Genomic DNA, 16,015 nt, shown 5'->3' on the forward strand with positions numbered 1-16,015 from the left:
TGGAGTGAAAAGGAAGGAGGGGTCAGCAAGGCTGAGCGGCCAAGTGGGCAGGACACTCCCGGGGCCTGTGGGCACCTTCCTGACGGGAGTCGCCCTTGAGAGGCAGCGGGGGTCTGCGGACCCGTCCTGTACCGGCTGTGAGTCAGCCCGCCAGCTTGTCGCCCTGTCGCTCGGGGCGCCCAGCCGCTCTCCTTTGTGTTTGTTCCCCTGCTGTGTAGGTGGATTTTTTTTTTTCTCAAACTTTTACTAAAATCCAAGTTAGTTATATATAGTCGGTAATAATGGTTTTAGGAGTAGAATCTAGTGATTCATCACTTACATGCAGCACCCAGTGTTCATCCCAACAAGTGCCCCCTTAATGCCCATCCCCCATCCAACCCCCCCATCCCAAGAACCCTCGGTTTATTCTCTGTATTTAAGAGTCTCTTAGGGCTTGCTAAGTGGACTTTTTAAAAAAAAAATTTTTAACGTTTATTTTTTTGAGAGAGAGCAAGCGGGGGAGGGGCAGAGAGAAGGAGACACAGACTCTAAAGCAGCTCCAGGCTCCGAGCTGTCAGCACAGAGCCCGACAGGGGGCTCGAACTCCCAAACTGTGAGATCACGACCTGAGCCCAAGTTGGATGCCCAACTGACTGAGCCACCCAGGCGCCCCTGCTAAGTGGACTTTTTAATTGAAAGCGTAACACACACAAAGTTCCCTGATTGCAAATGAGTACTCAGCGGATTTTCCCTGTGAGCGCACACTTCGACAGGACAAGACCGGACCCACCCAGTCACTGGCCTGTCCCAGGGTGGCCCCTGTCCCAAAACAGCAGGGAGTCAGGGCCTTGTTTTCTAGCTTTAAGGGACCGATGTGGTTTGTACTATTTCACATTGCTTCCTTATAGCTTGAATATGTATTTGAATCCATTGATGCAGAAATGTATTTGGGTCCTTTAGTATTTTTAAGTACCCATTTTTTTAAAAACTTATTTTGAGAGAGTGTGAGCGGGGGAGGGGCAGAGAAAGAGGGAGACACAGAATCCGAAGCAGGCTCCAGGCTCCGAGCTGTCGGCACAGAGCCCGACGTGGGGCTCGAACCCACGAACTGCGAGTTCATGACCTGAGCTCAACCGACTGAGCCCCCCAGGCGCCCCTTTAAATACCCTTTTTTTTAAGAAAGAGAAGGTAGTCATGCTCTAAAGCAAGTGTTCACAATTAAGAAAACGTACATTTAGGGAGGGGTTTTGTCTTGGTTTTGTTTTGCTGGGAACAGATGAGCAAAAGGAAGCCAGGGATCCCCGAGGTGTGGGAGTCCCACGGGGAAGCCGCCGTCTGTGCAGGTGGGGACCCTGCAAGGACTCCAGCACCATGCTCCTCCCTGGCCTGTTCTCTTTCTGTTTGGTCCTAAAAGTGGATGACATGGGAGAACGGTGACGTGAACTGACCTTTTGGAAAAGGAACTTATGAGTCCTGAGAGAAGGTGCAGGGAAGCCTTGTCATAGACTCGTTAGCGCCACCAGGCCTCATCTTAGAAACTGAGCAGGCAGAGAGAGCGTTTTCTTTAGCAGTGGTCACGTGACAAGTGTAATACGGAAGGATCCCGCTCCTTGAGTTTAGGCTTGGTTTTCATCAAGGAGGAGTCGGGCGAGAGGCGCCCCCGCCTGTGTCCCCTGCGCGAGGGACACACAGCTTTCTGGAGGATGACGGATGAGATGCCGATGTGTTTCACCGGACTTCCCAGAATGAGGATTTGTCCTGCACCTAAAAAAGTTTTGTTTTCACGTAGGAGGAACCAGCTCAGGATTTCCCTTTGATTTTGGACGTATTCCCTACAAAGGAAAGCGCCCTTTGAGAGACATGATCGGGTCCTACAAGAACCGTCACGTCAGTGGTGACCCTTCCGCCGAGGGGCCGCAGAGCAGTGGCGGCGTCGGCAAGCCGGCCCCCGAAACGCAGTTGCAGAGCCAGCAGGAGGAGCTGGAGCGGCTGAAGAAAGACCTGTCCAGTCAGAAGGTGACTTCCCTTCTGCGCATGTGTGTCCCCCCACATCAGCCGCCGGGACCGGAGGGGCAAAGCCTGGCTTTCGTGGGTCTCTGGATGTTTTGTTCCCCGGGGGGGGGGGGCTCCCCTCGGGGTGTCACATTGTGGGCACTCTGGTGCCCCAGGTCACGCGTTCAGACACAAGTACCTCAGTCTCTCTCGACATAGCGCTGGCCCAGAGTCCCTTCCCGGTGGGAACAGTCTCCACGTGCTGTCAGACAACACCGTTTCTTCCAAAACTGAGCGCGCTTGATTGCTCCGACCAGAGCTGAGGCTTAAGGTTTTAGAGCCCCCGTTTCCTAAACACCGATGTGCGCTCACTGGGACCTGTTGCTGATCACAGTTCGGGTGTTTGTTTCCTGTTTCCTATTACCGTTCTCTGCAGACAGGCTCCGCCGGCTAACGTCTCTTCCTCTCTGTTTCCGAGACCCCTCGAGAGGAGGTTCGCTACTAACACGCTCCCAGTGGGGTTTCCGCATTCCCTCCGCCCCGCCTTGCCCCCTGCACCTGTTCACGGTCCCTGCTCTCCCCTCCGGCTCCAGGAGCTTGTGCGGCTGCTGCAGCAGACGGTCCGGTCGTCCCAGTATGACAAGTACTTCGCCAGCAGCCGGCTCTCCGAGGGGGTCCCGAAGGACGCGCTCGACCTTCTGCACCGCAAGGATGACCAGATCCTGGGCCTCAGCGGCCAGCTGGAGAGGCTCACCCTGGAGAGGGAGAGTCTGCAGCAGGAAGTGAGGACGCTCAAGGGCAAGGTGGGCGAGCTCAGCGAGCAGCTGGGGATGCTGGTGGAGACCATCCAGGCCAAGGACGAGGTCATCATGAAGCTCTCGCGCCAGCTCAGCGAGAGCGAGGACAGTACGTCATCCCCCACGGGGGTGCCCGGCTCCCCCGCCGGCAGGGAGCAGCTGGAGCTGGACAGGCTGAAAGTAAGTGGGGTGTGGGCTCCGGCTGCTGGGCGGGGTTCAGACAGACGGTGCGGGCGGCCCCTCGATGTCGCGCGGGGGTGCCGGCCTCAGTGCCTGGTGGGGGAGCGGGGCGTGGGGTCGGCTGCCCCACAGGCCCGCCCGGAGCCGGCGCCCCTGTGGCCGCGCTGGCCCTGGGGAGGGTGCTACTTCCTGAACACGTTGGGTCTCTGGGTCGTCCCCAGGGTGCGGACCCGTTGGCAGGTCGGGGGAGCACGCGGCTGTGGGAGGCGGGGGTGGTCTCCGTGCCTGCGGAGAAGCCTGCCAGCCCCCCCTCGCCAGGAGAGCTGAGGGCCCGTGGTCTGTCCATCAGGCCCCACAGGGACCCTGGGTGTAGTCCAGTCGACCCCACGCGGGTCTCCAGCCGCAGGTGTGTCCCGTCCCCAACACGCTCCTCACCTGGCTACCCTCGTTGTGTAGACACCTTGGCGCCGAGGGTGTTTGGCCCCTGAGTGTAGTGTATCTTCGGAGGCCAAGGTCCGCCACCTTGAGGTTGTCGGCGAGGCCCCGCTGTGTGCCCGGGAGCGCCTGCCCCCGTCAGTGCAGAGGATGGCAAGTGGCAGACGTGGTGGGGTGGGGGTGGGGGTCTCTCAGAGAATTCTAAAACAGGACTTAACACTGGGCTGACAGCAGCATCACTGGGACACATGCGGGGCCTCCGTAGCGACGGCTTCTCGGCGACACGTCTCAGTCAGCGTTGCCAGTGGGCCGGCCTCGCTTGCGCACACGGCCTGGAACGTGCCCGACCCGCGCCGCGCGGGTGATGTGCGTTTCACGCCACCTTGTTTAACGTGGACTGGAGGTGACGTTTTGAGAGCGTGCCTGTGTTGGCAGCGTCTGCCTGCCGGCCCCGCCGAGCATGCTCTGTGGGGACACACGCGGGCCCAGCCAGAGCACGTGCGGGACGGAGCGGCTTGTCCTGTGTCCACGCAGCTCCCTGTGGGGACCCACAGAGTTGATCCGGGTTAGGTTTCTCGCCCTTATTTACTCTCTTGTTTCCGTGGCACGGTGGGCAGGGTGGTTTCGGTCACTTGGTGATTTCGTGACCTTTTCCTCCAACATTTCTCCCCAGTTTTTAAAGCCTGTGGCTCCAAAATCCACGAGAGCTCAAGAAGGAGGAAGGTTCTCTGGAGCCTCTGTGTGGCCCTGGGGTCCAGGCGGGATGGTCGGCCACCAGCCCCACACGCTCGCCCCTGTGCTGGCTCTCCGGCCCCACACCCTCACCCCTGTGCTGGCTCTCCAGCCCCACACCCTCACCCCTCCGCTGGCTTTCCAGCCCAACACGCTTACCCTTGTGCTGGCTCTCCAGCCCCACACCCTCACCCCTGCGCTGGCTCTCCGGCCCCACACCCTCTCCCCTGCGCTGGCTCTCCGGCCCCACACGCTGTCCCCTATGCTGGCTCTCCGGCCCCACACCCTCACCCGTGTGCTGGCTCTCCAGCCCCACACCCTCACCCCTGCGCTGGCTCTCCGGCCCCACACCCTCTCCCCTATGCTGGCTCTCCGGCCCCACACCCTCACCCGTGTGCTGGCTCTCCAGCCCCACACTCTTACCCCTGTACTGCCTCTCCAGTTCCAAATCCTCACCCCTGCGCTGGCTCTCCAGTTCCATACCCTCACCCCTGCACTGGCTCTCCGGCCCCACACGCTCACCCCTACGCTGGCTCTCCGGCCCCACACCCTCTCCCCTGCTCTGGCTCTCCAGCCCCACACCCTCACCCCTGTGCTGGCTCTCCGGCCCCACACCCTCACCCCTGCGCTGGCTCTCCGGCCCCACACCCTCACCCCTGTGCTGGCTCTCCAGCCCCACACTCTTACCCCTGTACTGCCTCTCCAGTTCCAAATCCTCACCCCTGCGCTGGCTCTCCAGTTCCATACCCTCACCCCTGCACTGGCTCTCCGGCCCCACACGCTCACCCCTACGCTGGCTCTCTGGCCCCACACGCTCTCCCCTGCCCTGGCTCTCCGGCCCCACACGCTCTCCCCTGCGCTGGCTCTCCAGTTCCATACCCTCACCCCTGCACTGGCTCTCCGGCCCCACACGCTCACCCCTACGCTGGCTCTCCGGCCCCACACCCTCTCCCCTGCGCTGGCTCTCCGGCCCCACACCCTCTCCCCTGCGCTGGCTCTCCGGCCCCACACGCTCACCCCTGCGCTGGCTCTCCGGCCCCACACCCTCTCCCCTGCGCTGGCTCTCCGGCCCCACACGCTCACCCTTGCGCTGGCTCTCCAGCCCCACACCCTCTCCCCTGCGCTGGCTCTCCGGCCCCACACGCTCACCCCTGCGCTGGCTCTCCGGCCCCACACGCTCACCCCTGCGCTGGCTCTCTGGCCCTACATGCTCACCCCTCCGCTGGCTCTCCAGTCCTACATGCTCACCCTCACCCCTGCACTGGCTCCTTGGCCCCACACGCTCACCTGCACTGGCACTCCGGCCCCACACGCTCACCCCTGCTCTGGCTCTCCGGCCCTACACACTCACTCCTGTGCTGGTTCTCCAGCCTCGCATTCTCACCCCTGCACTGGCTCTCCAGTCCCACACACTCACCCTCACCCCTCCACTGGCTCTCCGGCCCCACACCCTCACCCCTGCGCTGGCTCTCCGGCCCCACACCCTCTCCCCTGCGCTGGCTCTCCGGCCCCACACGCTGTCCCCTACGCTGGCTCTCCGGCCCCACACCCTCACCCCTGCGCTGGCTCTCCGGCCCCACACCCTCACCCCTGCGCTGGCTCTCCGGCCCCACACCCTCACCCCTGTGCTGGCTCTCCAGCCTTACACGCTCAGCCCTGCCCTGGCTCTCTGGCCTTACACGCTCACCACTGTGCCGGTTCTCCAGCCTCGCATTCTCACCCCTGTGCTGGCTCTCCAGCCCAACATGCTTACCCTTGTGCTGGCTCTCCGGCCCCACACCCTCACCCCTGCGCTGGCTCTCTGGCCCCACACCCTCTCCCCTGCGCTGGCTCTCCGGCCCCACACGCTCACCCCTGCGTTGGCTCTCCAGTCCTACATGCTCACCCTCAGCCCTGCACTGGCTCCCCGGCCCCACACGCTCTCCCCTGCGCTGGCTCTCCGGCCCCACACCCTCTCCCCTGCGCTGGCTCTCCGGCCCCACACCCTCTCCCCTGCGCTGGCTCTCCGGCCCCACACGCTGTCCCCTACGCTGGCTCTCCGGCCCCACACCCTCACCCCTGCGCTGGCTCTCCGGCCCCACACCCTCACCCCTGCGCTGGCTCTCCGGCCCCACACGCTGTCCCCTACGCTGGCTCCCCGGCCCCACACCCTCTCCCCTGCGCTGGCTCTCCGGCCCCACACCCTCTCCCCTGCGCTGGCTCTCCGGCCCCACACGCTCACCTGCGTGGCTCTCCGTGGCACTGCAGGAACTGAACGCAGCGTGAGGGGCTGTGGATGGAAGTAGGGACTTGCTGTCCTCTGTGTCCTCCACACTTAATGCTGCGTGGTTCCCACGCTGATTGCTTCCCTTGTCCCCGAGTTTAAACGTCCTTGTGGGGGACCGTCTGTGTGTGTCGGCGGCACTCTGTCATGTCACTGTCACCGTCATTTCCGGGTTTCTCAGTCAAGAGTCCGTGTCTGCAGCCTGCAAGTTTGTGCTGTTTGGAACCTGCGAGCTCTTCTCATTGATCTGATACAGACAGGGTCACTTTCCGGGGTATTTTGAGGAGGGAGTAAACGTTGGTCATCGTATTTTTCCAGCCTAGAATTTAAGGACTTTATCTTTCTCATACTTCCTTCCAGACCTTTTCCGTGGCTCCGTAATTCTGTGCCCGGAGCAGGTCGATCCCTGCTTTGTCCGGCGCCATAGCCCGGCTCGGTGGGCGCTGTCCTCGCTGTGACTTGGGGCTGCCCGTCCTGTGACTGTGTCCCCATCCCCTTGTGCCGCCCTGTCCTCCTTCCTGCGATTTGCTCCTTCCGCGTGGGCCTTCACGCTTGCGGCCTTGTTCGTTTGTCCGGCCACGCGCCGGGCTCTGCGCTCTGCTGGAAGCGCACGGTGTGTCCCTCCCCACCCCGCCCCCCGCCCCCGTGGCACCCAGCGTGTCTTGAAAGCAGAGACAGAGGCAGAACCACAGCTGCAGTGAGGGTGAGCAGCAGGGAAGAGACGTGGGCCGGCACTCGTGGTGGTCTGGACGCAGCTCTGGAGCCAGACCTGGCCTGCGTTCGAGCCCAGCTGTGGCGCCTGTGAGCCCCCCCACGGCGGGTTGGGCCCCTTCTCTGCCCAGTGTGTTCACCTGAGACCCAGCCCTCCCCTCGGGGGTCTCGTGGGGATCGGGCTCCTGGTGCCTCACGGGGCTTCCCTGCTGTGATCGTCACCGTAGGGAGACCGTCCTTGTGATGAACAGTCAGGCCCTCCCAAGGAAAACACTGTTAGTCTGCTCTCCTGCTGTCACCCACCCCCTTGTGTCACTCGGCCTCGGTCCGTCGGGCTCGGGCATGTGCTGCGCTTGGCCCGGCGCTCCCTCTCCTCCATCTGCCGCCAGCAGCTCTCACCCACCAGGAGGGCGAGACTGAGGCCACGGAAGGGGATCGGGGCCTTCTGTGGGGCTAGATTTAGGTGTCTCGCGGGCCTGTCATGACATGTGGTCCCACGGACTCAGAAAGTGTGCGTGTATCAGTCAGGCGTGGCCAGCGGCCCGGAGTCCAGCGGCCTGGCTCTCAGGGGCTGGATCCCGGCCCCTAGGCTCCATCTTCACCTGGGCAGCGGAGACCTGGGGACGGCTGCCCAGCAATTGTCGTGGTTTAGGCAGATCAGGAGTGTCATGCCGACCCATAATCCCTAGCAAGTGCCCCACAAATGTTAGCGACTGAAGGGATCACGGAAACGTCATTTTCTCTGTGGGTTTTAGGCTGGTTACGGGCCGCCAGCCCCACGGCGATGTCCAGCCTGGGGCACGTCTCGGGGAACGGCCCTGGCTTCTGTCCCGTGAGGGTCCAGGAGCCCGCGGCTTCCCTGGCCACTCCCGGCCGGCCCCCGAATTTTCCTGTGGCTGTGGCCAAGGCCGAGGGGCCAGAGCCTCCCTGGGAGCCCCGGCAGAGCGGGAGAAGCACCCTGATGAAGGGCTGCGCTCGGCAGCACGTGTCCGGCTCAGGCTTCCTGTCCTCAGGCTTCAAGGCCAGAGCCAAACGTGTCCCCACGTTTGGGAGAGCTTGTCGCCGGCCCGTGAGGCCTCTTAAAACATGGCAGCTGCAGCAGACATTAACCATTGGTGAATTTAGGTGAAGGGTATGTTGGGTTCGCTGTACTTCCCTTCCAGCTGGGCCAGAGTTTGACGTCTTCCACGTGGACACGGGAGGGACGTGCTCTCCGGAGCGCCTCACCCGCTGTCAGTCGCAGGTGTGGGTCTCTAGTTGAGGGCGTGTGCGGTGTGCAAAGTGGGTGAGTAAAAATGAGCACCCGCAGAAAGTGTACTGTCTCTCTGCTTAGGAAAGACTGGAGCGTGAGGGACGTGAGTGCAGGTAGGTGTCTGCACAGAGCGGGGACGTGGGTCCTGGTGGCCGCGGCGATGGTCGGGGTGTCGGCCCTAATTCAGCGGGACCGTTTGATTACAGGGGCGGAATATTAATTATGTAGAATAATCAGCCTTCAGCTGGTGTGAATCGACGGGTTTTCTCTTCCAACAGGACAGCCTCCAGGGGTATAAAACCCAGAATAAGTTTCTCAACAAGGAGATTCTGGAGCTCTCGGCGCTGCGGAGAAACGCAGAAAGGAGGGAGCGGGATCTGATGGCCAAGGTGGGTCGGGCGCGGCTCTGTGTCCTGGTGGCGGGGGACTCAAGCCTTCCGGAAGCGGGTGCCCGCAACCCTGTCCTGCTGCCGGTGGGGGTGTGGTCGCGACCCCGAATCGTGTCTGAAACGTTGGGAGCGCAGAGTGCTGGGTGCTTGGTCTCATCCGAGGCGCCCTGCTGTGTCCCGTCTGCACGTATAACGGGTTCACAGAACAGCTTAAATCCTATTCTGAGGCCCCCAAGTGAAGGCCCCTTGGATTGTGATTTTAGCTGTGGTGGGGTCGATTTCCCACCTGTAAACGGGGAAGGGGGAGAACACCTCGCTGCCAGCCCAATGGTGGCGGTGCGAGAGTCTGATGGCATTGTGGCGGGAAAGGCAGCGTGAACGTGACAGCCGTCACCCCTTCCCCCGACCTTTGCCTGCGTGTTCTCCTTGGTGTCTGTCTCATCTGAGGCGGCGGCGGACGGGAGCTGGTCCCAGGCACAGGGTCCTGGGAAAGTGTGGGTGCCACGCAGGCGCCTGCTCATGGCCCACGTGCCAGGGACACGACATGACCTCAGGAACCGGCTCGTGCTCTGGTTCCTGCTGCTCCCTTTGGCCGTCCAGGACCCACGTGGGTGTTGGCATCGGGTCCTTGGTGCCGGAGCCCCGGAAGGGAGGGGACGTGACGGGTGGCCGGTGACATAAATTAATCTCTGTCCTCCACACGGCCTCCCGCCTCTCCTCCTGGTAGTTGGGGGCTTGTCATTCATCGGCCGCCTGACGTACCTAAGGGTTGTGTATCCCGCGTCGGTCGGGATGGAGGTAACCCCCACGCTATCTGTAGTATTCCAGCCTGGAAGCCAAGCTCTGCCAGATAGAAAGCAAATACCTGATTCTGCTGCAAGAAATGAAGACGCCCGTGTGCTCGGAAGAGCAGGGGCCCTCCCGCGAGGTCATCGCCCAGCTGCTGGAGGACGCTCTGCAGGTGGAGGGCCCGGAGCAGCCGGAGCAGGCATTCGTGAAGCCTCGTCTCGTCAGGTAAAGGTGCTGGCGGGTGGTGGGACCCCCTCCTGAAGCCCCCTGCTGCAGCCACAGCGGCCGTTCACAGGGAGCGGGACACGAGGTCGTGTCCCGGCGAGCAGGCGCCCCGTCCCGAGACACAGCTGCACCCGATGGCATCGTGGCGGGAAAGGCAGCGTGAACATGACCGCCGTCACCGCGTCTGAGAGCACGGGGGCCCCCGAGTGGGGAAGACGCTTGGGTGGCCTGGCTCGGAGGCCCAGCACCCACTGAGGCTCCGACGTGTGCCGTGGACACACTTGGACACGCACGGTGTCGCACATGTTAGAAAATGGCGGAGTCTGGAAGCCCGTGCCGGCTCTCCCCCTGGGGTCCTCAAGTAGTAGTTCCTGAAAAATGAGATCCGTGAGACATTGGACACGGAGAAACCTGCAGATTCGGTCCCGTCTCCTCTCGTCTCCTCCGCTGGCCGCTCCGGGACGGCCCTGCTGCAGGGGCCTCGCACCTCCCGCCCCGGTGAAGCCTGGTCAGCACGGCCTCCCCGCGTCTGCGCTCAAGCGCGGCACCCGCACTGCCGCGGCCTGTGCGCCAGGAGCCGTGCGGGCTCGGCGAGGCGGGTGCGTGTACCCTCGTGCCGCACGGGAGGCTGAGGCCGTGGGGGAGACGTGCCGGCCACGGTCATGGTGCCCGGGGGCAAGGACAGGGCCCGCGGACGGCACCCCGGCTGGCGGCTCTGGAGACACCGTCCTCCCTCCCTCCCTTGTGCGCCGTCGGGCCCTCGCTGTGTATATCGTACGTGTTCAAACCGCGTGTAACTAGAACGCTGACTGTACGCACGGACTCGTTTTTACTGGATGAAAATTTCAAGCCTACAAAGTGACGGCCAGCAACACCCCCCGTGTACCGTCAGCAGTTACCAGTGTTTGGCCGGTCTGGTTTCGTCCTCCCCTCCCCCAAGGTTTTTTCCTGCAGTTACTTTAAGGCAAATGCCACTCATTTTGTCTTTTCACCTTGAAACACTCCAGGATGCGTTTCTAACTTCTAACCGATGGCCCTCTTTCGTAAGTGTATTTACTTGGAGAGAGGAAGTGTGTCTGGGTGTGCACATGCGCCAGGGAGGGAGAGAGAGGGGATCCCCAGCAGGCTACACGCTGTCAGCGCAGAGCACGACGCGGGGCTCGAACCCGTGATCCGCGAGATCACGACCTGAGCCAATATCCAGAGTCAGATGCTCAACCGACCGAGCCACCCAGGCGCCCCTGATGACACTTTTTAATATGCGCATCCCACCATGTTCTGTGTTTTCGCAACTGCCTGCCTTCAGCGTTAACTTCCTGAAATCGCACAGGGGGATACGTGTGGCTCCGGGCATTTCGTTCTTGCCTTGTGTACCTTCCCGGTAGGGGGGGACGTGTGGTGCCCGGACCTCGGTGTCTTTATTCCTTCCCCTCGTGCTTCCTTCCGTGCTCCCTTTACCAGATGAGGCCGTGGGTCTGCCTGTCTGTGTGCGAGCTCCCGTCCTGCCGGATGTAGACTGGAATACAGCTGCAGCCGCGCCAGGGCGGGTTTCCGGAGCAGCAGGGCGCGGAAGGCCCGCGTGCTGGTGTTCCCGTGGCCAGCCTGGCGGGTCGCCACACACTTCGCGGCTTCCAACGCCGCACTTAGGCTTCTGCCGGCGGCCGACGCGTTCTGGGCTGCACTCCTTCCCCGCGGCACGTGGTCACGGGATTGTCGGCAGAACGCATTCCCCGGGCCGCCGGGCGTGGCGTTCAACCCCTGCTTCTGGAGGCCGCTGCGTCCCCGGGCTCCGGCCCCCGCTTCCTTCCGCAGCCGGCGACAGTGGGCCACGCGGCCCCTCTCCTTTGACTCCCACCGTGAAGGGCTCCTGTGCGCACGCTGGCCCCTGGAACACCCGGGGTGAGCTCCCCGCCGTGAACGCCTTCTGTGAGGTGACCCCGTCACGGGTGTGAGGCCCTGGGGTTTGACGTCCTCGGGGCCGCTGTCCTGCCTTCCACGTCCCTGATATCCACACAAACGTTTTCTCCCTCGTCTTTCCGCTTTTTAAAATGACGCTTTTCCAACACAAAAGTTCCTCGTCCGTCCAGGTGTGACGTACACACACGCGTGCATCAGCGCGGCCGAATCTCCCAGTAACGCCGGCGTGCTTCCGCTGCGCTTTCCACACCCCCGATTCCCTTTTTCTCTCGGTATCAAGAAGAGGTCTAGTCTAACTTGCCCCCGCGCAGACAGCCGGTCGTCCTGACCCCGTTTACGGAGAAGTTCGGTCTCTCCTGGCCGCTCCAGCGCCGGGGCCCGGGTCACGGGGCCACGTGCACGTGGCTGGCGCCCTTTGCTGTTGTGCTGTTTTTGTGGAAGTCACATCGTTTTATCTTCCCCCTGTTTTTCTCAACAGCGAGTACGACATCTACGGGTTCAGGACCGTCCCAGAGGACGACGAGGAGGAGAAGCTGGTGGCCAAGGTCCGCGCGCTGGACCTGAAGACGCTGCACCTCACGGAAAACCAGGAAGTGTCCACCGGCGTCAAGTGGGAAAACTACTTCGCGAGCACGATGACCAGGGAGATGGCGCGCTCTCCGGAGCTGAAGAGCCTGATCCGGGCGGGCATCCCGCACGAGCACCGTTCCAAGGTGTGGAAGTGGTGCGTGGACCTCCACGCCCGGAAGTTCAAGGGCAGCACCGAGCCCGGGTACTTCCAGACGCTGCTCCAGAAGGCGCTGGAGAAGCAGAACCCGGCCTCCAAGCAGATCGAGCTTGACCTGCTGCGGACCCTGCCCAACAACAAGCACTACTCCTGCCCCACCTCGGAGGGCATCCAGAAGCTTCGCAACGTCCTGCTGGCCTTCTCCTGGCGGAACCCGGACATCGGCTACTGCCAGGGTCTGAACAGGTGGGTGTCGGCCCCACGCTGCTCCTGCGTGCCCCCCGCCAGACGGGACGGGCCCCTCCCCTGCGGGGAAGTTGCAGTCAGCTAGGTTGAGTGACGCGGTGTCCCCTGGGGCGCCTGCTGGCTCGGTCCCTTGAGCAGCCGACTCTTGATTTAGGCTCAGCTCACCATCTCCCTGTTCGTGAGTTCAGGCCCCGTGTTGGGCTCTGTGCTGAGCGCTCAGAACCTGTTCGGGATTCTCTCTCCATCTCTCTCTGCTCCTCCCTGGCTCGGGATCTCTCTCCGTCTCTCTCTTCAAATGAATAAACTTGAAAAAAGTAAAATGCGAAAACAGTACCACTGCCAAATTGACGTTATCTGAAGCCACTACGTTTCTCGTTCTGGTTCCTCGCGAGGTTCAGGGTTTGACCGGAAGTTTGATCTCACTGTGCTTTCAATTATAATTTTATATGATTTTACGCTCGTAACGCACGAAGCGGATGCTGGTGGCCCTTCCTCGTTCATCCGGCATCTTCGTGAGTTGAGAAGTTGCCCCAGATGGTTCTGCGGCTGGTTGGAACCTGGCACCTGTGGACGAGAGTCTGCGGGTCTCACGCACGCCCCTGCTTCCATAGGCGGAGGACACTGGGAGGCCGCCCACCTCGTCGCTCCTCATTCGGAGCCGGGCTAGGGCGGGACGAGGCCACCGGAGGCCCCGGGGTCTGCGCCGCAGGGGGCTGCGTGCCGTGGCTGCTTGGTGCCTGGTGTCTGTGGCTGACGTGCTTTCCGCACTCGCTGGCCCTGCGCTCGTCCAGTGGTGCTCTGTCCGTGCAGTGGGAGCGGGAGATACGTTGAAGCGTGAAGAAGCTGTGTGTGCTCGCGTGCGTTAGGAGTTTTGCCATCAGCCAAGCGCACGCGTTGAGTTGTGGATGCTGACGGTTAATTCTGGCCGCTCGCGGGCCCTGACTCCCCCTCCGTGCCAGATGCTGACCTCCAGTAAGGGCCGTGTGTTTGTGTCTGAGTGGCCGTGCTGCAGAAGGAAGGTTTCAGCTGGCGTGTTCACACTAGGCAGTTCCCAAGGAAGTCACCTGCCTCTGTGGTGGGGAGGACGGATATGCTGTCTGTGCCCCGAAAGTGATGGATTCGGCTGCCCCTTTGCGCCCCCGTTGAAAGAAAAAAAGCTGTCAACAGGATGCTGTGTAAGGAACGGTTTAGTTCTCTTTGAATCCACGATTCACGTGGAACACCCAGTCTAACAGTTTCCAGAAGCCACAACCCTCTGAAGGCCAGCGGATCCCTCCGGCACGCCTGTTTGGGGGCGACGCTGGTGCCCCGTTCGTCTGGCGCTGCCGTGGAACCTCCTCTTCCACAGTAAAACTTCCAGAAAATTGCCCCCATCATCCGCACCCCATCACCCTTAGGGCCTCTTAACTTTAACCATTTTATTGGGGTTTTCCCCCAAATATTTGACATGTGCCTCCTGAGAACCCAGAACTCGGGTAGAAGAACGTTAGCCTTTTGTGAGTGATCCAGGCCTACCTTCCTGAAACTTGGTTAAAGTGACGTCCTGCAGGCTGTGCTGACTGCAGACCCCTGGCCCCGCTCCCCACACCTTTGGGTGCTGTGGGCTTGCCGTCTCTCCTGTCTGTCCCTGCCGTGGCCACCTGCCTGCGGCCCGTGCGGTCAGGCCTGCCTGAGGCGTCCCCTTCCGCCGACCCCACGTCCCTCGTTTTAAGGTCTTAATTCGAGGTGAATCCATCGTAATTTTATGTGAGGAAGAAAAAGACCGTAACCAGCCCCGGAGAAGTAGGGTTAGGGTTTCCCGTAAGCGAGGCACAGAAGCTGTCAGAGCAGAGGCGCTTGGATTTCAGATGCAGAGAGAAGGGCTTTTTTTCTCGTTGCTTTGTGTCCAGATCCTGCCTGCATGCCTACTGGGAGTCAAGCCTGGGATCACTGGACAGGTCCGTGACCGGGGACGGCGTAACGGCTGAACCCAGGTTTCCTTGCGAGCAAGCTGACCGTTGTTCAGGCTCCTGCCCCCACGTGCACGCACACCGTGGCCGCAGCTGCTTCTCAAAGCCCCTCGGAGTGGTTGTCCGTAACCCATCGTACACTCACCCCTGGACTTTCTGTGCACAAAAGAGCTGCATTAGCTAAGCATTTTTTTTTTTAACGAGGCTGGTTGATCGTTGGGAAAGAATTTCAGCCTCCTTAAACGAAAACCAAATGAAAGGGTTGGCGGGAGCAGTAACTTTGCTTCTCAAACATCATTTATCTTAGTGTTTATTTTGAGAGGGGGAAGGGGCAGAGAGAGAGAGAGAATCCCAAGCAGGCCCTGTGCTGTCAGCACAGAGCCCAACACGGGTCTCGAACCCATGAACCATGCAGTCATGACGTGAGCTGAAATCCAGAGTCGGACGTGCCTCACTTGGGGCACCCGGCTGGCTCGGTCGGTGGAACACGTGACTCTTGATCTCGGGGTTGTGAGGTTGAGCCCCACATTGGGGGCAGAGATGACTTAAAAAAGAAAGAGAAGGACGAATGTGTTGCTCGTGCAGGAAGTTGCTTGTTCTTTGCTGGGGGACTGGAGATGGCCGCGGCTGTGTAAGCAGACGGCGCGTTGCGGCTGACCAGCCGTGTGGCCCGGGCCCCGGTGTGCGGGGTGCTGGCCCTCACCTTGCTGTCCGTCTGTTTACAGGTTGGTGGCGGTGGCCCTCCTGTACCTGGAGCAAGAAGACGCGTTCTGGTGTCTGGTCACCATAGTGGAAGTTTTCATGCCTCGAGACTATTACACCAAGACGCTGCTGGGGTCCCAGGTACGGCTAGAAACACCGCGTGTCAGTCAGCGGCCTGGAGAGTCCAGCCGACACGTGGGGAATTTAACTTCGGTGGGGGAGGGGCTCCCGTGCGTGCTGAGCCTTGAAACAGACGTACGAGGAGGGCGTGCTGCAGACCCCGGGCCTGGCTGAGTGTGACCGGGCGGGGAAAGTCCCACCGGGCACAGCTGTCCCCCCCCCCCCACATCTCCTGCAGTCCTGCTGTCTCCCCTGGGCACAGGTGTTCCCCCCCCCATAGCCCTGCTCTCTCCCCAGCACAAGCTGTCCCCCCCCCCCCATCCCCTGCAGTCCTGCTGTCTCCCTCCCTGGGCACAGGTGTCCCCCCCCCCCATAGCCCTGCTCTCTCCCCAGCACACGCTGTCCCCCCCCCCCCATAGCCGTGCCCTCTCCCCAGTGCAGCCTTCCTGGGGAGTCCGGGGACAGGAGTAGGCAAGCCAGAGATTTCTGAGGGGGGGCACCTGCGAAGGACCAGGGAGGGAGCAGGGAGGCGGGGGAGCCCCCAGACCAGGGACAGGAAGGTGGCTCGAGTGGGACGGGTCCCAGATGGCCGTGTGGTTCTCAGGAAGTC

At 61.8% G+C, this 16,015-nt stretch overlaps 1 protein-coding gene across 6 annotated transcripts in view; it reads left to right on the plus strand.

Annotated features, from left to right (window-relative positions):
- Window positions 1-16,015, plus strand: part of TBC1D2B (TBC1 domain family member 2B) — a 65,497-nt gene that overhangs the window by 39,124 nt on the left and 10,358 nt on the right. For all 6 annotated transcript variants that reach the window (XM_023254782.2, XM_006932180.5, XM_006932178.5 and 3 more), the window contains exons 5-10: window positions 1,769-1,995; window positions 2,565-2,948; window positions 8,620-8,730; window positions 9,551-9,744; window positions 12,140-12,634; window positions 15,309-15,426. In XM_023254782.2, the coding sequence (XP_023110550.1) occupies window positions 1,769-1,995; window positions 2,565-2,948; window positions 8,620-8,730; window positions 9,551-9,744; window positions 12,140-12,634; window positions 15,309-15,426 (1,529 nt within the window). The remainder of the gene's footprint in view (window positions 1-1,768; window positions 1,996-2,564; window positions 2,949-8,619; window positions 8,731-9,550; window positions 9,745-12,139; window positions 12,635-15,308; window positions 15,427-16,015) is intronic.

This window comes from Felis catus, chromosome B3, assembly GCF_018350175.1.
Source record: "Felis catus isolate Fca126 chromosome B3, F.catus_Fca126_mat1.0, whole genome shotgun sequence".
NCBI lineage: Eukaryota > Metazoa > Chordata > Mammalia > Carnivora > Felidae > Felis > Felis catus.